This window comes from Anser brachyrhynchus (genome assembly GCF_964034855.1).
Source record: "Anser brachyrhynchus genome assembly, chromosome: 4".
Lineage (NCBI taxonomy): Eukaryota > Metazoa > Chordata > Aves > Anseriformes > Anatidae > Anser > Anser brachyrhynchus.
Genome location: NC_137698.1, coordinates 40,252,983 through 40,277,800, shown reverse-complemented (window position 1 = coordinate 40,277,800; position 24,818 = coordinate 40,252,983). Strand labels below are relative to the sequence as shown.

Genomic DNA, 24,818 nt, shown 5'->3' with positions numbered 1-24,818 from the left:
ATACACATCTCAGGATTCAGAACTTTCCTTTTTCTCTTAAAACTTCTCTAAACACTGCTGCTGTCTCTGTCTTAGTAGATCTCCATAACAATGAAATGGTGACCTTTTAGTTACTTCCCAAATAACATCAATTTTTGACATTCTAAACCTTGGCCATTGTACTATATCTGAGCTCTTTGACCTAGTTTCTTGTTTATTGCAGCAAAATTATTAGAACTGTTCACTAACCAGACAGTTAACACCATTTCATTTTTTTTTCCAGATATTAAGATTGCTTGCAAAAGAATTAGGCTAAAATTAAATTGTAGCAACTCAATTTTTGCTTCTAATCATTTGGGAGTTGTTTTTTCTTTGATAATTCATTAAGAATTAAATTATATTTATTTGTTCAAAACATCCCATTGGCCTTTAATATCTTGAAATATATTAATAATTTAATATCTTACCCTCACCTCCAGAGAATGGGTCTAATTTAATGTGAATTTCTCGTGCTCTTCTCTAAACCCTGTAAGATACGATCACATTCTCCTTCCCATTTTTCTTTCTCATTGAAAGTGAGCTTTGGTTTTGGAGAAGGGTCTTGCACAAAATTGCTATCACAGAAAACAAATGTGCACAACAGTAACTGATAAATCTTGGAAGAATTTGGATGTCAGATATTCAATCTCTGCTTCAATGTTTTTTCTTTTAATTAACACAGTTCTCAGATAATTTAAACTTCCATATCAAAGGCTTCTGGCCTCTGCTTCAGTGCAGTAGTCATTTATGAAACTTGGATAAAGATATATGTTCAGACTTCAAAACAGGCCGAGATTAAGACTGTCCAATACAGGTCCTTGTCATTGAGTTATTCTTTGTTTTGCCTTTTTTGTGTGTGTGTGTTTTCTTTTTTTTTCTGTTGTGGTTTAACCTGGCCGGCAGCTAAACACCACACAGCCGTTCGCTCACCCTCCCCCCTCCCTCTCTGGGATGGGGGAGAGAAACGGGAAAGTGAAGCCGGTGAGTTGAGATAAAGACAGTTTATTAAGACAGGAAAATAATAATAATAATAATAATAGTATTACTAATAATAATGTGTACGAAACAAGTGATGCATAATGCAATTGCTCACCACCCGCTGACCGATGCCCAGCCTATCCCCGAGCAGCCGGCCCCCCCACCCCGGCCAGCCACCCCTATATATTGTTTAGCATGACGTCAGATGGTATGGAATACCCCTTTGGCCAGTTTGGGTCAGCTGTCCTGGGTCTGTCCCCTCCCAGCTCCTGCTGCAGCCCTAGCCTGCTCGCTGGCAGGACAGAGCGAGGAGCTGTAAAGTCCTTGGCCTGGTGTAAACACTGCTCTGCAACAATTAAAACATCAGCATGTTATCAGCGCTCTTCTCATCCTAATCCAAAATATAGCACCCTACCAGCTACTAGGAGGAAAATTAACTCTGTCCTAACTGAAACCAGGACATTTTCAAAAGGTATAATTTGCCAGATATCATTCACAGATTGATAAAGAAAGACATTCAGGATTATATAATATGCATATCCAGGCCTTCCTATTTTTGAAAATATTTCTTTATTTAACTTTAAACCTCATTTTTTTTATAGTCAGGACCATGAAAACTTATCTCCTCCTAGTAGTTGTTCTTGATGTTCTTTTTGTTGTTGTTGTTGTTCCATTTTTATTCTCTCAACTTCGTACTCTCAGTGCTACCTTGCCTTCCCCTCCATCTCCTTGTTTGCTTTTTCTTTCTATCAGCTACATTTCTCCCATGGCCTCATGGAAAGCACTCTTTATCGTATACTGAAATTTACTTTTTAGCTTTTCAATGTAAGCATTAATTTCAACTTGCATGTTGGCACTACCACTTTTTTTTTTTTTTCATACTAGCAAATACGTAAATGTTTACCATCCATTTATACTGACACTCAGACACTTGCTACCATCACCACGTATTTGCTGGGAAAGCACAAATTCTTCCTTATTTTCCTACTCAGGAACAACAAGGGGTTGCTAAGTCAGTCTTTCTCCTGTGACAAAGGTATGAACCAGGGCCCCTTGTGCTGGAGTTGCAGTTGGTTACTCATGGCAGAAAGTCCTGTTTAGGACCTGTCTGATGTTTACTTCTGGAGCTCACCACCAAGACCACTGATGGTAGCTTGCCCATTTCATTGCTAAGCCAGCCAGGCCAGTTTAATGTGATATATGCTGTTAGCGCTGTCTTTTCTCTTAAGAAACCAGCAGCATGTGAAGTATGAATTTGTTCCTCCAGTTGTGTTGAAAGATCTTTAAACTACAGTAGAGATTCCAGCAGTTTACTGGAGTCTGTAAAGTAGCATAGCTATTTCTATTATAGATTAATGTGTCTTTGATGAGGGAGGATTCCATCTGTAAATTTACCACAGCTTATTCAAGATAAAGCAGGTTTTTTTTTTTTTTTTTTTTTAATGCATCAGGTCAAAAGCTAGGCAAATTTTATTTTGGTGAAAGTTGGAAAAGAACTGTCACCTTCCTCATCTTGTTTTGCATTATTATGCCTATACAAATAATAATTTGATTGATTACTAACACATTATTTCTGACCTCCACAGTAACTACAAAAATGCCCCTCAGAAAAAAAAATGTATACTACATCAGACACTAACATTTGAAACACATGAAAATATAAGTGTATCTACTTTCTACTGCAGCTTTTCAGGCTTAAAAAAAAAAAAAAAAAAAAAAGAACTATTTGATTCACTAATGGAGAAATTTTTAAGTATGCTGCAAAGAAAGGCAAAGTCCATAAATAATTTGACTTAGCAAAGCCGAAATAATAGTTGACACATCATATACGTAATTAAAATGTTATACCAGGCAAAACACATCAGCAAAATTCAGGAAAAATATTAGGCTATGTACCTGTTTCATGTATATTACCTCATATTTTCTAGGACCAACAAGCATGCTCCCACCACTGCCCTCTCCATCTTTCTTCTCCCTATTTCCCTTCCTTCCTCCACCTACTCCCACCTCACTTTTCTCCTGACATATGTAGTAACTCCCTCGATCAATTTTCACTTTACATTTGTTAACAAGCACTTAATAGCTCTCTCTGAAAAGGTGAAGAAACAAAATCATTCACTGTACTGCTGGATAGGAGAATTGCAGGTAGTTTAAGAGAATAAACCTAAAAAATCAAGTCACGGTACCTGTCATAATTAGAGGCAATACTGACTGACTGCTATTTGGCTTGCTAAGCAGAAGGTAGGGGCCATCTTGCCTGTTGCAGGTACACCAGGTTGCTGCACACCAGCTGTAACAATCCCTAAGAAAGTAAATAATTGTGTCTGTAAGGTTATTTCAGAACTTTAAATGCTAAGATTTAAAATCTCTCATGTGAGCACAGATGGAGACAATGCTGTCACTGCAAAGGTTGCCATTAGAAACAGATTGAGCCCGATAATCAGACTGGACTACTAATGGCTACAAGTACACTTTGCCTAACCAGTACTGGCAGGATGCTTTCCTTACAGTGATAAATGTACAAGCTGTGATTTGCATTTCATTTCCAACCTTGGCAGGCTAAAATAATCTGTTAATGAATGAAGACATCTTTAAGCGTGCAGCTGTATGCCAACAGCAGTTGGTAATCCTCCATATCCATCTTATTTCATTCCATTTACAATTCCACTTATAATCAAGCAACGAATAAACTACTGATGCTTGGCCAGCAATACTGACATGACCTTAGAAAGTGTTTGAAACCTGCAAAAAAGCAAAATACGCTTGTCACTGGTATTGCTTACATTTTCACTTCAACATGCAGACAAGCGGTGCATTTGAAAGTCATTCTGAAAATAAACTGCAGCAAACTCAATAAAAAACTTTTATTTTTAAACATATCACACATACACACACACACAAAAAGCTGTTAGGAAATGGCTATTAAAAGTAACATTCAGTATGAAATGTTTCTGCAGCTCATTTGTTTGATATAGCATATAATTAAATCAGTAACAGAGTACATAAAAAACAATAACAATTTCAGTAAATCCCAGAGATTTACTTTATCATGATATTGCCATTAAAAAGACAATTCTACAGAAAGCTGGAAAACTTTGGCTGTATAATTCTCAGTAACAAAGGTAAAACTGTTTCTTATTTAGTGCAAATCAGAGCAAATAAAAGGTATAGTAAATTTCAGTACTCAGTCACCCTCTGCATAATATACCTTCTCTTTTGCTTAGGTCTATGTAGTTACTATGGGCAACAATAAAATAATTTTCCCATTCCTTCTTTTGCCTTGAAGGAACTGAGCTGCTGCCAGAAATTAAGAAGTCATCTGTTTTGTGACTAGAGGAAATAATTTAGTAATAATTATTGCTGCTTCTCACCTTCCAGCATAATTCAATTTCAATAACTTTGTTAGAATTTCTTTATTATTTATCCTCTTTTATAATTCAGTCAATTCAATAATGAACAGTAAAGAATTATTGATTCTTTTTTTTCCCTAACTCTTTATGATCTCCTTTGAGATTTCTACAACACTACATTGACCAAAGAATTATTTTAAGTGATAGTGCAAAGTTCACCTTATATTCACACTGTAGTATTTAGTTTAACTGAATTACTTGGAGTAGCTAAACAACTATGGTTAAAAAAAGCTTATAAAACATGAAGAGAATGCTTTCAACACATATCTGACAATTTGCAATGAGAAAATTTCCTTACCTCTTCAAACTTCATCAAAATAGCAGCCTTATGGCAAATGAACACTTAGTACTAAAAAGTCAATATTTCAGTTAAATTGTGTACTTGCATTTAAAATTTGTTTGGAAGTAGATTTTTACCTTTGTTATAAAAGCACAATGTAAGCTAAGAACTAAACACTTTTTACCATATCAGACCACTTAGAGGTCATATAAGTCACATATATCCTGCAAATTTGAAATTCGAAAATACAGTTTGGTATTTATTGTGTTATAATACTGTATTTATCATCTTCAAGATGAGCAGTGTGTAAGTCGGTATGATTAAGTGTTTACTTAGGCTGTCAGATAAAATAATTAAGCCCACAATGAAACAAAGTCTACCAAATTGCTTACTAAATTACTTGATGTAGCTCTGACTAATTTTTATTGCAGTTCTTGTAAATAACAATATTTTAATTGTAATAAATTTTAATTATTGGCAGGTAACTAATTACTACTTACTAGCAAAAAGATATATAAAAGTCTATATTACAAAATTGTTTTAGCTTTCATGGGGTAATCACACAAAGATTTAATTGTCCTTGATTTCCTAGGCTGCTATATATATATATATTTATATATTAATATCATGCCCATCTCTTAATGCTTTTTTCACATACCTTGCTGTGGTGGAGGGTGGTATTTGGACATGAAGTGTGGAGCAAGAGCAGCAGGGGAGATTGCTCCCCAGCGCTGATGTGGAGGTGTGCAGATCAGATCAGTGTTGTCTGGGGCACTGTGCATGGTCTGAGCATTCGTTAGGTCCCACTCTGACCACAGCTGCTTGTTTCCTGGCTGCCAGAGGCAGAAGAAAGATGCTAATGCAGGCTCCAGCACTTCACTGTTTGGTAATTTCACTTTGCTGCTCCATTTCCCTCCTCCACCCACCAAGCTACTCTGTTCCCAGCCAGTCGCAGCAGCTGTAAAAGTAACAAGACCTCTGAAGTGTTATCCCCACAGCGCTTCAACAGACCTCATTACCGTCACACTTTGATGCATCATTGGAAGCATCTGGAGGTAGCGGAGATATGAAAAAGCCTTGGGCATGAAGGCAACAGGTAGGAGGGTGATATAAACGCTGCAAGCCACTTGATGAAAATTTGCAGAAGCAGGGGTAACTAAGCTAAAAATAAAAATTATGGATAAACCAGAAATACAATTTATCCAAATACAAACAGAACTATTTTTAAAGGTTACAGTCAGTTGACAAGAGCTGTTATACCCTATACGTCTCTTTTGTTCATGAGATTCAACAAATCTTCACATATTTCTTACCTGTTAGCCTGTTTTTTCCCTTCAGTCTCACAGCAAGTATTAGTATTTTTCCCAACTTCTTTCTCTTCCCAATTTTCTGTTAGATAAAATATGATACCCAAAATCAGTAAAAATATGATACCCCAAATCAGTAAAAATATGACTAGCTTTATTTAACCCATGCTTTCTCACTTGCCAGCAAATCTGTAACTTTTCTAAAAACTTATTTTAATTTTTTCCATAGATGGATAGAGATTCTTATGGATGAATCTACTTTATCCACTAGATAACTAACAAAATTTGGATCTTCTCCACCTGTTTAGGATAAGATTTCTGATCAGTTCTCATAATGGAGAAATTTGCCATAACTGGAAGTTTAGGCTTGATAAAGCTGTGTTTTTGTATCTGAGCAGAGAATCAGGTTCACTGGAAAAGTAAGGAGCTATCATGGCACTGCTCCCAATTATAGTCAATGCCATTAGCTGTTGATTTATTCAGAACTGGTTTTTTGGGAAAAAAAAAAGTTTTTTTGTTTTTGTTTTCTCTCTCATTATGTCCAGATACTTTCCAGTTTCTCTAAGCCAGGTGTGAGATGTAATAAAACCATTGATTCATTATGCTGTTGAGAAGATGTTGCATTCTGTTGCATTCAATGACCCTTAAAGTTTTGATCCAGATTCCTGGAGTTACTGAGGAGATACTAATGGAGAGAGAAGAGGAGACAGAGGGAAGGAGGGAAGGGGGAGAGACAGACAGACAGAGGTCACTAGGATGTAGAAAACAATTAATTGCAACCAATAGGAATAAAAGCAACAATGAAAAGCTTGGCAAAATATATGTTTAAGTGGGGTTTATTCAAAGGAAATGTATATACCGCTTTAAATTTTTGATGCATAGCTCTGACAGTAACTGTATAAATATATATTTTGTCCTATGAAAGAGAAAGTTTGGAATTTGTTACTATAAAGCTTCTGCAACTTACTGATAAAATGCTGTCCATCAAAAGGCTTGATGACGCAGACATATCATCTCACTGGTGAGCTATTAACAACACAGATTGATTAGAGGAAAAGTATGGGAAGATAGCTTATCTTCATTTTGTAGAATTATATATGACTGCAAAAGTGAAAGGAGTTTGAAAAAGACTTTTGCCTTACCTTGAAACAATCTTAAAATGGATCACTCAGTCAGTTTGTTTAATATCTATGAACCTGCTATGCTGACCTCAGTCTCTTTGAACCTTTCTTCCTGTAACAAAAGGAAGAGATTAATTAAATTTATTTAATGCAATTTTTAAGGGTTTCGGTAAGATGAGGTATGTGTTTATAGTGCTCATACCTCGTGAAAAGGATGAGTTCCCTTTTAGTCTTCTCTTAATTTGTTCACTTTTCTTCATATAATAATAGGTAATAGATCAAGAAGACTGTTAGCCGATGGCAATTCTGTGAAAGCATCTGAACTTCTCCTTTCTGGAGGGGGAAGAACATGCACAACTATTCCTGTCACAGGCACAGCCTCGAAGAAGATAGCAAATGCCAGAGACAGCACTTGTCCCGACTTCATTCAAATTTAAAAAATAAATAAATAAATGTTTGAAGACTACCTCATTATTCTAGTGTCATATTACATATTCAGGCCCAAGCCTTACTTTCACCTTCTGGGGTGAGTTACTGTAGTGCACTCCACTGTAAATGAATACCTAGTGGGGTGTTGGACAGAAATATTGCTGTCTGCATGCCATGTATTAAAATTTTGGATGTATAAAACTGGTGTTAATATCTATCTACATTGTGTTAGACATGAGGAAAGCTAAATCTTTTGTACCATTAAGCAGATAAAGACTGAAGTGAATTACTCTAGGAGGCTGCAGAACTCTTCTATCTTGAGCCATTTTAAAGAACAGATTAAACAAACGTCTGTCCACACAGACACAAATGTGGCTGATCCTATTTTTTGGCAGAATAGTAGAGTAGATGACTTCCCAAGAGTTATCCCAATTTTTATTTTTTTTATTTTATTTTTTACTCCAAATTGCTGTTTTTGTGGCTTTTGTCCAACAAGTGTAACATCAATACATGGCTTTGCACATTTCTGACCTTTTGGGCAGAAAGCACATTATGAAGTCAACATTTGTCAATAAATATTTTTTTCTGTTAAGACAATTCTTCCCCTATCATGAGTAATAACATCTTCTATGTTGCTTTTGAAATATATAGTGAGCCATAAAACTCCAACTAATATATCAGTTCAGAATGAGCTTCTCACATTGAATTGTCTTGGATTTCCTTTCTGAAAACTTACTAGCATTTTTGATGTATGCTGTACATGAACATCACAAAATCAAATTTGGCAGGTTTTATGTATACTTACCTAAGTGAAATCAGCCACATCCTCATGATTTTCCCTTCTCCCCCATATATTTTCTACTATGTCTTTGTAATACAAATATAGTATAAATGCCCTTTAAAATGCAAATGACTTAGGAAAAAAAAAGCACTGTCATGGCTCAAGTTGAGGTCAGAAGGCAACAAACTGCAGACTGTATATGTTATTTACAAGGTAAAGTACTTTTAGCGAGAACCAGAGAATTCTCAGTTATCATAAAGAAAGCATCCAGCATCTATTTAAAATATATTTATATCATTAACTACTGCAGTAATTTGGAGCAGCTAGGATATTTTCTTAGATATGTCTTCCATTCTGAGATCCTACCGTAAATAGCATGGGATTGCAAAAGGTATTTGCTGACTGAATAACATAAACATGAAAACATTAAAAAAAAAAAACAACTAATGTCCAAGTATTTAACAACAACAGCAGCAACAAAAAAGTGATGGAACACCCAAACTACCTATCAATATCGGATGATTTTTAGAAGTAGATGTTAATATCTAGGTTAGAAGAAAGTTTTTGAGAAACTTTGTGATTACTATTTTCTATAAAACTTGGGTGGTTAAGCATTCCAGAAACAGATACATTTTTTTAAATTATTATTATTTTATCTCAGGTGCTAAGCCATTTAGAATAAAAATACACATATTTCACAAAAATAAAAAAAAATCTAATATTGAAGAAAAACCTGATGCCAAGACCAATCTTTGGGTTCTCACAATGATCATATCCACTTGAGTGCACTTTTGTGAGAGAATTCATTCTCTCCCTAAATCTCCCTTTTGAAAGTATCTATTAGGATAGGATACTGTTGACAAAGCCAGGCACATAGGGAACACTCCCTTTGGTGTACTTGTATCTGAAGATGTTTTCTCCAGTAAGGGTTCACACACGTTTAAAACTTAGCCAAAACAACTGTTTTCTGGCATGTAGCTACCTAGTCAAGTCTGCATCCTTGCTTTGGCTAGGAGTCTTTTTGTTCGTTGTAGGAGGAGAATTAAATCTCCAGTGTTAGGATTAACAAAAATTCAGTGTACATGCCTAAGAGTAGACATTTTGACGGTGTAAAATTGTGCCTCAGATAGAGATCCTGATAGAGAGATTCCTTTCTCTAGTAAGGGTTCACAAGCCAACTGTCTATTGCAGCAAAAAATAAGGTGGCTAACCTGGACTACTTTTACTCATACACAGGGTGACCCACTTAGAATCAGGCATCTTTTTAGTTAATTTAGTTCCAAGTATGTGCCCTGAGCCAGAGACCTGGGTTCACTCTTCTTTGCTTGAGAAGATCTGAATTCTTACCTTCCAGGAGAATATCCCATAAGATATTCATGAGGGAGGAAAATATTTTCCTTCTTCCATTTCAGCCTGAAAGCTGTTCCACTTTGTAATAACTAATTAAATATTCAGTGCACCAAAAAAAGACTAAACTCGAGAGCAATTCCTTAGCCAAGGGCTATGGGTACCCCTCTTAAGATGAAGAGCTACGATTCCAGTTCTTGCTCCACTGAAAACCTTGACACAGTCATCAGGGAAACAAGAAGTAAATTATTTGCTCTCAAGAGAGTGAACTACTCTACACAAAGAGAACAAAATAGGACACATCCTACTTTCCTAGGTAGTAGAGTAGTTTTAGAGATATGCATGAAATGAGTTGAATCTCTTCACCCAAAGCCACAAATTGACAGTGGGACTCTGGAAAGTGTTCAGAATAACCACACAGTAGTGTTATCACTGGCCATGCTTTATATCAAAGCAAACCTACTCAATGTACTCTAAGAATAAAATATTGAGACATACAAGTGGGAGAAGCTGTAGTTCTTACCCAGTGTTCAGCATTGTGAAAAGTGCAGCATCTTTGCCTAAATGCAGCTGTGATTTATGTGAATATTTATCCATTTACCTAGGAAAAAAGAACAGGCTTACAGTGTAAACATGGTTACATTGTTACAGGAAATGAATTATTTTACTATTTAAATATATTATTTATGTGATTGGGGGTTCCTAACCTTCTATTGTTTGCTTAGAGCAAATTAACATCAAATGTTTAATTCTTTTATTCTATAGCTTTAATAACTCAGTGATAATAATTAACTTAGAAATATGCTTATCCTTATAAGCCTAAAAGGATAAACTGATTCATTAATTGGTTAACTATAGTAATGATTAATAATAAATAATGCAATCATATTTCTTTTATACGGATAGCATATCTGTCTCTTTTAGCAATTTATAACAGACCTCTGGGTTACTTGTTCCAATTAGTGTGTTGAGACACTCTTATCAACCTTGTACTAAATAAAGACAAATTCTATTATAAGGCAATATATGTTTTATATGCCATATATCACAAGAAACTTTTACAACAGCAGAGTACTGATAAAAGATTATTCTCTCTTGTAATCACTAGCAGTATTTTGAAATCTAATCAGCTAGTAGAACCACAGAATTTTGAAACATTGTAGACATTTGTACCCAGAAGCTATTCTAAATTCTTCCTTGCTCCTTTTATTATCATTGTATTTTTAAACTATAAGAGCTTAACAAATCATGGATAATGGGAAAACCATACCATACTACACATGTAGTACAGAACTTTTTTTGTTATGATCTGTGGCCAAATCTTAAAAGGCAGAAATATATTTCTGACACCTGATGATCATGAAAGGAACCCAGAGTTCTCTGAGAACGCAGGGGTCCTACTAAAGAAACACCTTTCTTCTGGTATGATTTGGCATCAAGAAACTGACTGCATGGTCCATGTGTATCTTCATATTGGAATATTTCAACAGGATGGCCAAGGTGTTTGGCATGTGTGTATTACTGCAGCTGCCCTCTGTGAAATGAAGGAGCCATAAGAAGGAAGAGGAGAGAGAGAGAAAAGTAGAGGGAGAAAGAAAAGAGAACCCCATATTTAAGAGTTAGATTTTAGCTAAAATGCTGAAAATACCACGGAAATTTCTGTAGGAGGAAATCACTCCTGCAGGAAATCACTCCTGCAAGAGATAACTGAGAATAACAGATTGGTCTTGATTCTTCCAAGTTCCCTTTTACTCTTGTTAATGATTTGAGGGATTTGTCTGTATGGCAGAGAAAATATAGCATTTAATGATTATGTGGCTGGAGTTTGAGTTACTGACTACCAGACAACTGGATTTTTTTCAGGCTTGAACAAAAAACATTTAAGAGCCTTTCCAAGAGAAGAAGGGAATGACTAGCAGCTATAGCAGCTACTCTACAGCTGTAGCAAAAGAAGTGTTTTCAAAGTATTCTCATTCTCACCTTTGGTAGACGATTCAGTTTTGCCAAGTTGTTCTATAACAGCGTTTTGCTTTTACTCGTGATCTTTTCTTTTCTTTATAGACGTTGCTTGTCAGTGGGAAAATATTGACCAGTGCTCCACTGGAACAAGTTTCTCGGACCTGGGGAAGAGAGGGTAGTTTAAATTTTGTATTCTTCCCTATAGACTTAAGCAAAATTATCGTAGAAGGAACCTTACAACTTCAACTTTTAGACATCATCATCTTTAACCTTAGTTTCCATAAACGATGCTAAATTCACATCCTTAGTTCTGTGTAAATATAATGCCGAAGGGTAGTCTCTAAATCTTTTCCTTTCTGATTACAATAATAGAAAATAATTTTAGATTTCAACCGAATATTAGTTTCATGAGTTTTTATTATTATTATTAAACAATTTATTGTTCACCATTAATGATATGTGATACATGACAACCAATTTAATGTGGCTTGATCATTTAAGTCTTGTTTGTGGAAATGCTGAACATAGTCCCAATTCAATAAAACTCTTAACCATGAAAATAGAAACATTTAAATAAGCAAGAAAATTACTTATGAAGTTAAGCACTTCAAAAGCTACATAAAGCCCAAAACCATGATAAAACAAACAACACTAAAAACTAGTTATTTTTTTTAATAGAAACCATACTGAAAATGATATTTTTAACTGAAACGAATGCTCAGGAATAGCAGGGGTTAAACTCTACTGATTGCTTTTATTATCTTCTTTCTGGTGTTGCCATGTCTCATTCTTTGTTTCTCTAGAAACCTGTTACCTGGAAGTAGCAATGATGAAGCCAATTCCAGATCAGTACAAGATCTAAATACAGATCTTGTGGATACTTAAGGAAGACAGAGGGCTTCTGGTTATAAGTATGCTCACTGATTTCTCTTTAAATGATGTAAACTTATTTAATTGAAAATGTTTTAAATACAAAAATGTTATTTTGCCCCCCACCCCATTTGTCATAGGGTTGACTAATGAGTTATGTGTAGAGTTTACTTGATTAAAAAATCAACCTTAAAAGAAAAATAAGTTGTTCCTAAACAAGAACAGTAGCTAATTAAATATACATAATCTCATTCTTTCATTTTCTTTGGCAAAGCTTTGCAAGACTTAGCATTACTTTAATCAGTATATTCAAAATGAAGCAATAAAAATTGAAATTAGGTTTGAAAAATGGAAATTAGGCAAACACTCGCAAAGAATTCTGTTCTTTTGTCAGAATGCCAAAGCAGAATTACGAATCAACTTTATGAAATTTATTAGAGAATTAGTACAGTTAGATGAAAGAGAAAATATGAAATTTTGCTGTTTTAATTATATGCCCAATTTTCACAGTACCACAGATTTCTAGGTTGGAAGAGACCTCAAGATCATCGAGTCCAACCTCCGACCTAACACTAAGTACTCCACTAAACCATATCGCTAAGCTCTACATCTAAACGTCTTTTAAAGACCTCCAGGGATGGTGACTCCACCACCTCCCTGGGCAGCCCGTTCCAATGCTTAATAACCCTTTCGGTAAAGAAGTACTTCCTAACATCCAACCTAAAACTCCCCTGTCGCAACTTTCGCCCATTCCCCCTCGTCCTGTCACCAGGCACGTAGGAGAACAGACCAACCCCCACCTCTCTACAGCCTCCTTTAAGGTAACTGTAGAGAGCGATAAGGTCGCCCCTGAGCCTCCTCTTCTCCAGGCTGAACAAGCCCAGCTCCCTCAGCCGCTCCTCGTAAGACTTGTTCTCCAGACCCCTCACCAGCTTGGTCGCCCTTCTCTGGACTCGCTCGAGCACGTCCATGTCCTTCCTGTAGCGAGGGGCCCAAAACTGAACACAGTACTCGAGGTGCGGCCTCACCAGAGCCGAGTACAGGGGCACAATCACTTCCCTAGACCTGCTGGCCACACTGCTTCTTATGCAGGCCAGGATGCCGTTGGCCTTCTTGGCCACCTGGGCACACTGCTGGCTCATATTCAGCCGACTATCAACCAATACTCCCAGGTCCCTCTCGGCCAGGCAGCTTTCCAGCCACTCATCTCCCAGCCTGTAGCTCTGCTTGGGGTTGTTGCGCCCCAGGTGCAGGACCCGGCACTTGGCCTTGTTGAACTTCATACAGTTGACCTCAGCCCATCGCTCCAGCCTATCCAGATCCTCCTGCAGAGCCTTCCTGCCCTCGAGCAGATCGACACACGCACTTAGCTTGGTGTCATCTGCAAACTTACTGAGGGTGCACTGGACGCCCTCATCCAGATCATCGATAAAGATATTAAAGAGGACCGGCCCCAGTACCGAGCCCTGGGGGACACCACTAGTGACCGGCCTCCAACCAGATTTGACTCCATTCACCACAACTCTCTGGGCCCGGCCATCCAGCCAGTTTCTAACCCAGCGAAGCGTACGCCAGTCCAAGCCCCGAGCAGCCAGTTTCTTGAGGAGAATGTTGTGGGGAACGGTGTCAAAAGCCTTACTGAGGTCAAGGTAAACCACATCCACAGCCTTTCCCTCATCCACCAAGCGCGTCACTTGGTCGTAGAAGGAGATCAGGTTCGTCAAGCAGGACCTGCCTTTCATAAACCCATGCTGACTGGGCCTGATCACCTGCTTGCCCTGCAAGTGCCGCGTGATGACCCTCAAGATAATCTGCTCCATGAGCTTTCCTGGCACTGAGGTCAAACTGACAGGCCTATAGTTCCCCGGATCTGCCCTGCGGCCCTTCTTATAGATGGGCGTCACATTGGCTAGCCGCCAGTCAACTGGGACCTCCCCCGATAGCCAGGACTGCCGATAAATGATGGAAAGTGCCTCGCCCAGCTCCTCCGCCAGTTCTTTCAGTACCCTCGGGTGCATCCCATCCGGCCCCATCGACTTGCGCACATCCAAGCTCCGTAGCAGGTCGCCAACCATTTCCTCATGGATAGCGAAGGCCACATCCTGCTCCCCATCCCCTTCCACCAGCTCAAGGCACTGGGTATCCGGAGAACAACCGGTATTGCCGCTAAAGACTGAGGCAAAGGCGGCATTAAGCACCTCAGCCTTTTCCTCATCCTTAGTAACTAGGTTTCCCCTCGCATCCAGTAAAGGATGGAGATTCTCCTTAGTCCTCCGTTTCGCGTTGATATATTTGTAAAAGGATTTTTTGTTGTCTTTAACGGCAGTAGCCAGGTTGAGCTCCAGATGAGCTTTGGCCTTTCTAATTTTCTCCCTGCACAGCCTCGCTACATCCTTGTAGTCCTCCTCAGTGGCCCGCCCTTTTCTCCAAAGATTATAAACCCTCTTTTTTCTGCTAAGCACAAGCCGCAACTCTCTGTTGAGCCAGGCCGGTCTTCTTCCACGCCGGCTCGTCTTTGGACACGTGGGGACGGACCGCTCCTGTGCCATCACGATTTCCTTCCTGAGGAGCGCCCAGCCTTCCTGGACTCCTCTGCCCTTCAGAACCGCCTCCCAAGGGACTCGGCCAACCAGCGTCCTGAGCAGCTCAAAGTCAGCCCTCCGGAAGTCCAAGACAGCAGTTTTACTGGTCCCCTTCCTGGCCTCACCAAGAATAGAGAACTCTACCATTTCGTGGTCACTCTGCCCAAGACAGTTTCCGACCACCACATCTCCCACCAGTCCTTCTCTGTTTGTGAAGAGAAGGTCTAGCGGGGCACCACCCCTGGTAGGTTCACTGACCAGCTGCGTCAGGAAGCTATCTCCCACGCTCTCCAGAAACCTCCTAGACTGCTTTCTCTGTGCCGTGTTGTGTTTCCAGGATATGTCCGGGAAGTTGAAGTCCCCCACGAGGACAAGCGCCGACGATTTTGCAACTTCTGTCAGTTGCCTATAAAACTCCTCATCCGTCTCCTCATCCTGGTTCGGCGGTCTATAACAGACCCCGACCAGGATGCTAGCCTTGCCGGCCTTCCCTCGGATCCTAACCCACAGGGTTTCAACCTTATCATTCCCAGCCTGGAGTTCCACAACATCAAAAGATTCTCTGATGTAGAGAGCCACGCCACCACCCCCTCTGTGCTGCCTGTCCCTCCTGAAGAGCCGATATCCAGGCATTGCAGCACTCCAGTCGTGGGAGCGGTCCCACCACGTCTCCGTGATGGCAACCAAGTCGTAGCCTGCCTGCTGCACGATGGCTTCCAGCTCCTCCTGTTTGTTACCCATGCTGCGTGCATTAGTGTAGATGCACTTCAGCTGGGCCATCGCCTTCTTCCCCGGCCTAGTCATTGTTTCCCCCGGCACAGCTCCAACAAGCCTTGTTTGAGCCCCGTCCCCCTTCTTACCTAGTTTAAAGCGCTCTCTATGAGCCCCGCCAGCTCCTGGCCTAGGATCCGTTTTCCCCTTGGAGATAGGGACCCGTCTGGGGCCATCAGGCCGGGTGCCGAGTAAAGCTCCCCATGGTGAAAAAAAACAAAATTTCTGTGCTGGCACCAGCCTCTGAGCCACCTATTAACCACGCGAGCTTTCCATGTCCTCTCTGTGCCTCTCCCTTCCCCCGTAGGGATGGACGAAAACACCACTTGCACTCCCGCTCCCTCCACCAATCGTCCCAGCCCCCTATAGTCCTGTTTGATAGCCTTAAGGCTTCTCTTTTCAACATCGTCGCTGCCAGCCTGGACTATCAAAAGCGGGTAATAGTCAGAGGGGCGAACCAGGTTTGGAAGCTTCCTGGTAATGTCTCTGACCCTGGCCCCAGGGAGGCAGCAGATTTCCCTATGTGTGGGGTCGGGCCGAAAAATAGGGCCCTCCGTTCCCCTGAGGAGGGAGTCGCCCACAACAATCACCCTTCTTTCTTTCTTGGTGGAGGCAGTCCTGAGGCGTGGAGTCAACTTCCTCACCTCAGGCATCCTCCTGGGTAGGCTTCCTACCTCATCCTCACCCAATTTGTGCTCACCCATTTTGTGCTATTACAGTAGTTTTTCTTGATTAAAATGTTTAATGGGAACACTACATATAAATATCTGGCATATCGACAGTTTGAAGAGTTGAATGAGCCACCTATTTAGGCCACTAAAGAGCACTCTCATCTTAATCCTGAACACTTTGTTCTTTCTAATGGAAATGCATGTGAAACAGCTGCCTCTAAAAATACCATTGCAGGTGATTTCATCACACACTGAATTACACAGCAAACTCTTACATAGTAAGTAGCATTCATTTGGGATGTGAAAGCAACATTACAAGAATTTGTGTAAAAATCCATTATTTTTGTGGAGCTATTTGCTCAACCATATTTTAATCTATGGATAGTAGTAGGGTTTTGCATGTATTTTTTCTTTTTCCGTTTCATTTCATTGCAATATTTCTCTTAGATCTTGACACCTTAGATTTTCATAACTGAGCAAATTAGCAATATTACATGGCAGAGATGTAGTTTAAATACACACATTTTGTTGTTTAGTTATAAAACTAAAATTTTAAACATCTAAATCTTATGAAGAGTGAATGCCAAATATCCCCGTTGGGCTTTGATATAAGTAAAACTTTGCCTTGGTTCCTCAGAAAAAAAAATATATTTTTTCTCGAAATCCACATTATTTGTTTGCTGTTAAGCAGAAGTTTGCATGCTGCTCAGCAACTGTTCTCCGTAGCTTAAGTGCATTTACGAAGCCTTTGGATGCATTCTCTGACAACGTTCGCTTTAGGTATGGCTCCTGCCCGAGAGAATTGTCCCATGCCTGATGCCAAAACACTGCAGCTGGAACCAGTGTTTTCCTTATTAAACATGGTGCTATACAGCCATGTAGCTATAAGCTAATAAGGCCCTATTTCAGGTATCAGAAGATATGAACAAGAGCAATGGAACAACAAAAGAGCATTCTGAGGTCTATTGAGCAAAGGCTGGCTAAATGGCCACTCACTTTGCTAATATCGCAACATAATGAAATAAAGAGAGGAACATTCCCACTTGCCATTGGGAATTTGTGGACTGGGAAGGAAGTAGATTCCAGGAGAAAGAAGGAAGGAGGGAGGGAGGGCCACAGTTTATTTTGATTGAAGTGTTATATTTCACTAAAAAGATCGCCCCCCCCCCCCTTTTTTTATTTGTTCCCTTCAAAAGCAAAGCTAAAACAGCCTGTATACCCTGCAGAATGCAGATGCTATGAAGGTCTATAAAAATTCACATACAATTGCTGCGTGATTACGTGTAACATCATTAAGAAATGGATAGACAAGGGAACTGACTTCAGCCTAAATCCAGAAATCTCAACTAACCAGAGATGCATCGGAGTGTCACTTCATATCTACTCCTCGTATATTTAAATCACAGATAAACAGCATTTGTAATAATAATAACAACAACAACAACAATAATAATAATGTCCTGGATTTGGTTCCCCTATGAGGAACACAGTTGTGAAGGATCAGCAGTAGATTTAAACCTCCTGCTTGGATGTTACTTGTGGTACAGTGATGAAGACTGCAAAGGAGAGGAAAGCATTCAGAGAGAACTACAAGACACTCCTTGTTGTGGCGTACATCACAATGTTTTGCCAGACTGAAAGATCACACCTACTTCCAGGACCAAATCCAACACAGAAGCCTTCTCCAGAGAGATGTACCCTTCTGTGATCCCCTGTTGAGCTACAAGAATAGTCAAACTCCTGACCCAAAGTAAATTTGGATGGTGTGTATGTATTGTATATGCTCTCACTATAGTTTTTACCTAGTTTATTAATTCTACATGTGTAAAGCCCAAATGGTTTTTGTCGATTACGCTGACATGCAGAGGCCCATCTATTCTGTTCCCTTTTGCTCTTCTGAAGTTTATACCATTATCACTTTTCCCCACATTATCCTTGTTTCAGATAATTTTCTAACCAGTAGATTGCATCTTTTCTCTTCCTGGATCCACTTCAACCCTCTCTCTTTATCTTATGGGTATTTTCAACATTTCCCCACTAACTATCCACTCCGTAGTAGAAATATGCTGTTCCTGCTCTTTTGCAGATGTTAAGGATGGCTGGACTAAGCAATGATTCCTGCAGCTCTCTGCTAGCTACAGTACTTTTTGATCATTATCCTTTACTTGTCATTGCCTAATGGCAGAGTCCTCATCCAATATAATTTTTGAATTGTGTTTTCACTTAAGAAATGCTGCATCAAATAGCTTATCAAAGACTGTGTGCATTATATGCATCTCATGTTCTTCAGCAACTAATGTTTAATTCTGTTTGAAAAGTGAAGCACCAGCCACACATGCACACACACAAGGACTCTTATTTATTCTACCTATACTATGACCCAGATGGGGTTTGGCTGTGCTGGAATCAAGTAGTTGGGGCAGGTCACTAATGCTGTAACGTGGAACTGCAGTAAAGCAGAACAGAGATGAAGAGAGATGATGTACCCCTCCCCTCTACCCAAAAAAAAAAGGATACTTTAGGCCTACTCTGGTGTTTTGACCCAAATAACCTGATCTGCAAATAGCAAATAACTTCTGCTATGTTCTAAATCAAAGGAAAAAAATAAGCTATTTGGGTCAAAGCACACAGACACACACACGAAAAAAAAAAAAAAGACCTACCCAAATGACTAGTCTCTCCCAGACACTGGGGTGTGCATATCATGTGGATCTTTTTAATTTGCAATTTTCCCATGGCTCCAGACAGATGTGTCAAACAGAGCTGAACATTAAAAACATTACCTAAAGCCACAGTGATTTTTAATATCTTCTATTAATATATTTATTTTTAATACAACATTCTGTAAAACTAGCACGATCTTCCTAAAGGGTCTAAAGTATGTGGATGAAGGATTAAAAGTAAACCCCTTAGCTTTATCTTGCAATTTCCACTTCATAGATTACTTTGGCATTCACTTAGTATAATGACATTGTCTCCTTCCAAAGAGATCAGAAACATCCTGACTTCTCTCCAAATTCAGCTTCTGTTCACTCTGGTGCATTATTCATCACCCCCGAAGGATTTCTTGAGGTGATGCTCAAGGGATAGTATTCAGAATGAAGAGCTTACAAGCATACTGCTTCAACAGAATACAATCATTTATAAATTTCCTATTCATTAAGTTCTACGGTCCCAAGAAACTTTAAGACTAAATTTACACTCAATTCCAAGGACTCAGCTGGATCTGTATCATAACTTATAATGGCACAGTGAGGAAGTACTTCATTACTGTAAAGAATGACTTAAAGGTGCAAACATTCCTCAGAAACAAAAACAAAGAAACCAAAAAAGCAGCCAACAGTTATATTTTTTTAAGGAATCCCTTTGTATTTTTCGCCAAGTTGGGATTCATTTGCAGGAAAAAAAATATTATCCTTGTTTGTATCCAAGGATAGGAATAATATTTGAAAAGTTCCTATTTTATCCTAATTCTACTTTGCACACAACGCTTCGGACTAGTATAAAGATTATATAGTCTTAATATGCAAATAGAATATAATAAAAGAAATACGTGCATTAAGACATTTGTTTGAACTTATTTGCTTCATTTTCATAATCCAGGGTGTTCAGAGAGAAAAATGACAGCAAGAAGGATCTTTGCACACCCCAGCAACAATTTTTATATAATCTAGCATTCTGCTCAGAAGAGACGGGGCTGGATATGAGTCATTTGGACGACTGAAGAGAGCTTAAATATTTATCTGTAAGTAACCAGCTTTTATATTGAGAGGCAGTAGTCAGACAGACATGCAGATAATTTCTTAAGGTCAAGAAATACAAGTGACTGGTCCAGGACAGTCACTTCACAAAGATCATAACTTTCTCAGTGCACTGATTTGGGACATAAGTTATATCCATCCAAATCCTGTCTATTAGTACTACCTGGGGTCTCCTGCCCCCCTCATGGACGTGCCAAAAGTTTGATTTTTCTAAAGTTTAATTTCTCTAACCTGTGATTAAATAGATCTTGTAGTGATCCCCCTGAACAAGATGTGATTTCTTAAAAAGCCAGCTGACTGAAGAAGTCAGTCCTAGATACCCATGCTGTTTATGTCTAAAAGAGCTGTTATAAGACAGTTCAAACAGCCAGGCCTCCCATGATGTGATGATCTTCACATAGTGTTACGAAGAACACAGTACCTGGCCAGGACCAGGACCTTAAACCCATCCAGCTCTAAACCTGTCTGTCTCCTGTGGAATGAAAGACCCGTTCAAACTCCTTCATATATTCATCAGGTGCCTGAAGAAATGCAGGGCTAGCAGTGCATCATGGAGCATCTTGTTACAGCACTGCAAGCATTTAGCATACCAGTGGCTTATAATGCGTGTTAGTAACACTTCTCAAAAAAGATATCCTCACCCCTCCCCAGACCTGACAGCTTGAACCAGAAGGAAAAGCAGCATGTCCCATATTTTAAATAAGAGAATTCTACATACCAACCCACAGTTTTCCTAAACCTAGAAAATACTAAGAGTGTTCACAGCAAATTCTCAAACAAAAATGAAAGTAACAGCATGAGAAACATCATACCTTGTTGCTTAAATTGCATGAAAAAAAAAAAAGTTGTCTAAATGCATATATTTCTATAGTTGTTTCAATCACTATATTAGTAATTGCTTAGACCTTGCAAGATAAATTTAGAAAATTTCTGATAGCTTACTGTGAGTTTTCGTAATTACTTCTCAGCATTGAAATGTATTGTATACCATCTCCTCACCTGAACAATCATCTGAATGTCAATTCACTAACAATGGATTCAAAGGTACCAGAGGTATTTCTTTCATTGAAACAATTCAAAGCCAGAAGATACTCTGTTAACACTTCAGAACTGTTACACATTTACACACTTGAAAATGCCTCTGGAAATCCCTGAATAAAGCTTGCAATAATGCATATGTAAAAACAGAAAGATTTCAAATGACAAGGATATGATATAGAACAGCAAGATCCAATATCTATGGACCTAACCTTATCATGATTATTAATTAACAGGCGATGTCAGAACTAATCAAAATTAAATTTACATTCCTGTTATGTAGAAAAAAATAAATTAATAGTTATTCATATTTCTTATTTTTAATACTAGGAAGGTAACTGATACTCTGCAGTCAATAACTTAGGAGAAGCTCATCTGGGTTTTGGTTTTGTATCTGCAACACTGTATTATTTTATCAGTGTGCATTTATAAGTATTTTTGCACATGCAGGAGCAGAGCCAATAATGACTACTGAAGCTGAAATTGCATAACATTTCACATATGCCAAACCGCTTTCAGCTACCCATAAGGTATCAAAAGTTTTACTTTTGGAGATTAAGAATTTTATACAAAAAGTAGTCTTTAATTCATATTTCATTTTAAATGAAAGATGTAGTCCCAGTGAAGACTTGAACTTCAATGCAGCTCTGCCAGTGACAGGACTTGGGAACATTTTTAAATGTTTCCCTAAATGGAGCTTTAAACCCATGATTTAAGTCAAGTCAATTATGAATGCAGTTCCTTATTTTTACTTCATTGCTGCATTTCAGTGATCTGTGGAAATACTTAGCCACCTATTCCTCTTGTGACCCTGATCAGCTTACTCACATTTGGTGTCCTTGGGCAACTTATTCACTTACATTTGTGACCCAGTTCCTCCAAGCTGTAAAAAAGAGTAGGAAATGTAGGTTTTTCATAGTATTGTCATGACTATTTAACAGATAACCATTCGGCTTCCAGCTTCATTGCACTAAGCAAATACAATAAAAGACAGCTTCCTATATAAAGGAGTGAGATAGAGGAAGGAAGGAAAAAAAGCATTATCATTGCTGTTTTTACAAAGTAATTTCAATGGAATTTGTGAAAGTGTCTATTACATGCCCATCTTCCTCGAAAGGTACTAAAATACCTTGAAATTATGCAGAGAGAAGAAAAATGGGATTTTTGCTTTCCAGAAAGCAAAAGAGTTGCACTTGGAAAGCCTTCAGGTGCTTTTGAAAATCTGCCCCTAAGCAGCTTGACCATTCAAGACATGTACAGCCTCATTAGAAACTAAATCCAACTATCTTGATTTTTGCTTCATTGCTTTTCTGACAAGACCATCACCCTCCCAGTGCTTTTCCTCATAGCTAAAAACACACGAGTTCACACTATAAAAGGACTGTGAAGTGCAGAAACTGAGAAGTAATCCTCAGGAATAGAATTCAGCATCTTTTAAAATTCAGCTATAATTTCATGTTAGCAGCTAGCAAAAAGGAAGTCACTTCTAGATTATTGCATTTCTGTTCAAACAAAAGACCAAAAAAAAAAAATGTAAAATAGAAAAGGTCAGATGCAATAATTTTGCAACAAAGAGAACTGTGTATTTTCTAATTCTCCCCTCACTGACAAATGGCACAACTGGTTTTGCTCAAACTTTCCATTAAAATTCAGCCCCAGGTAGAGAACAGAGGACTTTCAGTCTGCGTGGTGAGGTTTACTGAAATTAAAGAGCAACTAAGGAAAGCTATTATGCAACCTTAACAATAGCAGGTCATGACCTGAACACTGCTACTATAGCAAAGACTTATTTAAATGCATCTTCAAGGTGAAAGCAAAAGTATGCAGGAAAAACTCTCCTAGGTTTTACAGGCAAGAGCTTCTCCAGCTTACCACTTACATATTGCTTGGGTTGTAATATATAGGTTTCTTCGAGCTTCTTTAAATTCCAAGATGTATGGTGAAATGCAGAATCCTATGAACATATCTGTATCTGGAGTGTAACACAAAAAATAAATACTGATGTTTGTACCTTTAAAATATAATCCTTACATTTCTCTTAAAATAAACTTAACGGAGAAACTAGAGAGGAGGAAAAAAATCTGCTGTGTATCAAAATAAAAGCATGTCAGTGGTTCACAGGCTTTTTGTTTTGGTTCATATTGCTTTTAACCTTGGATTATAGGTAAGGACCATCATATCTGCTATGTATTTTATTTATTTAATTATTTTTGGTATTTGTCACTACATAAATAGTACAAGATATTAATTGCTTTAAAAAAAGAATTGAGTTGCATGCCTTTATTTAACACATAAATGAGACAGACAGACAGGCCACCTGAGTCAGGCAGATGACGAGTCACTTCAAAGGGAATTCTGTGGAATCAATTAGTCTCACCCTAAAAATATATACAAAAAATACATACACGAGTGTGTATACATGTAAATATTTTGCTTGCTATCTTATGTATATAGGTGTGTATACACACAAGTGTATATATATACATAGGAAAAAAAGAATAGTCAAAGTAATTCTTAGAGCCTAAGATATATTATTAGGAACAATCTGTTTCAAAATTTTTAAAGTATTTTTTTCTCATTAAAATGTGTGATCTAAAAAGCGCATTCCTTTTCCTAATTTTGCAAGTAATGAATACACTCAAATCTTTTTCAGATTCATATTATTTCACATCATATTGCAAATGCAATACTTAGATTCCATATATAACAACTTTCCCCACAGCAGGATTTATTTATTTATTTTGAGATTGAGATGCAGATAGTAATATTCTCTCATAAAGTGTTCACTGAAAATAATTAACAATATGTAGAATGTAAAATTACAGAAATTAGATGAAAGCCATTCATTAATGGTATAAAATTTTATATTTAGGAGAAGATAAATGATTACCAAAACAGAATAACAATTAAACTAAGCATTAAACATATTTGAACTATATTTGTTCATGTTGTATTTGTTATTTTTGAGACCATTATTAATTAGAATTCTCACTCAGCTAAAGAAATTCCTAAATCTGTCACGTTTGTTGATATGCATTAGAATAAAAGACTGCAAACAGAAAAAGAGAAACTTGGTGATTTTACAGAGATTTTTCCATGATAAATTATCTAAATTTCACCTAAAGTTTTAGGTTCGACTGCAGAACAAATGCTCCTTCCTTCCTAGAATGTGATTGGTTCAATTACCACTTTCTTTCTTTATTTATTATTATTATTATTTTGAGAATTTGGTATAAGATTAGCAGATGAATGGATTAAAACATAAATTTACAGGAATACCATTAGATAAGTAATAAACTGGTTCTGCTCAAAGTATTTCACCCTCGATTTTCATTAAAAATAAATATCTACCTGTGAATAGTCTTTACATTTAAATACATGATTTTCACTAACTTGGAAAAAGAATGGCATCTCATGAAACAAATTAAACAGACAAAACTTGGTATTTTTTGCCATTTTGGTGTTCTGCCATGATGCCTTATGGGTGCAGCAAAT

At 38.0% G+C, this 24,818-nt stretch overlaps 2 protein-coding genes across 2 annotated transcripts in view; one reads left to right on the top strand and one right to left on the bottom strand.

The window, feature by feature from the left end:
* The window catches only part of LOC308194887 (uncharacterized protein), a 139,645-nt gene extending 119,552 nt beyond the window's left edge, over nt 1-20,093 (bottom strand). Inside the window, exon 1 of the mRNA XM_080591436.1 lies at nt 14,538-20,093. Coding sequence (XP_080447562.1) covers nt 14,538-15,886 — 1,349 coding nt within the window. The 5' untranslated portion in view covers nt 15,887-20,093. The remainder of the gene's footprint in view (nt 1-14,537) is intronic.
* LOC308194886 (uncharacterized protein) overlaps nt 1-24,818 on the top strand; it is a 705,306-nt gene that overhangs the window by 53,092 nt on the left and 627,396 nt on the right. The window lies entirely within an intron of this gene.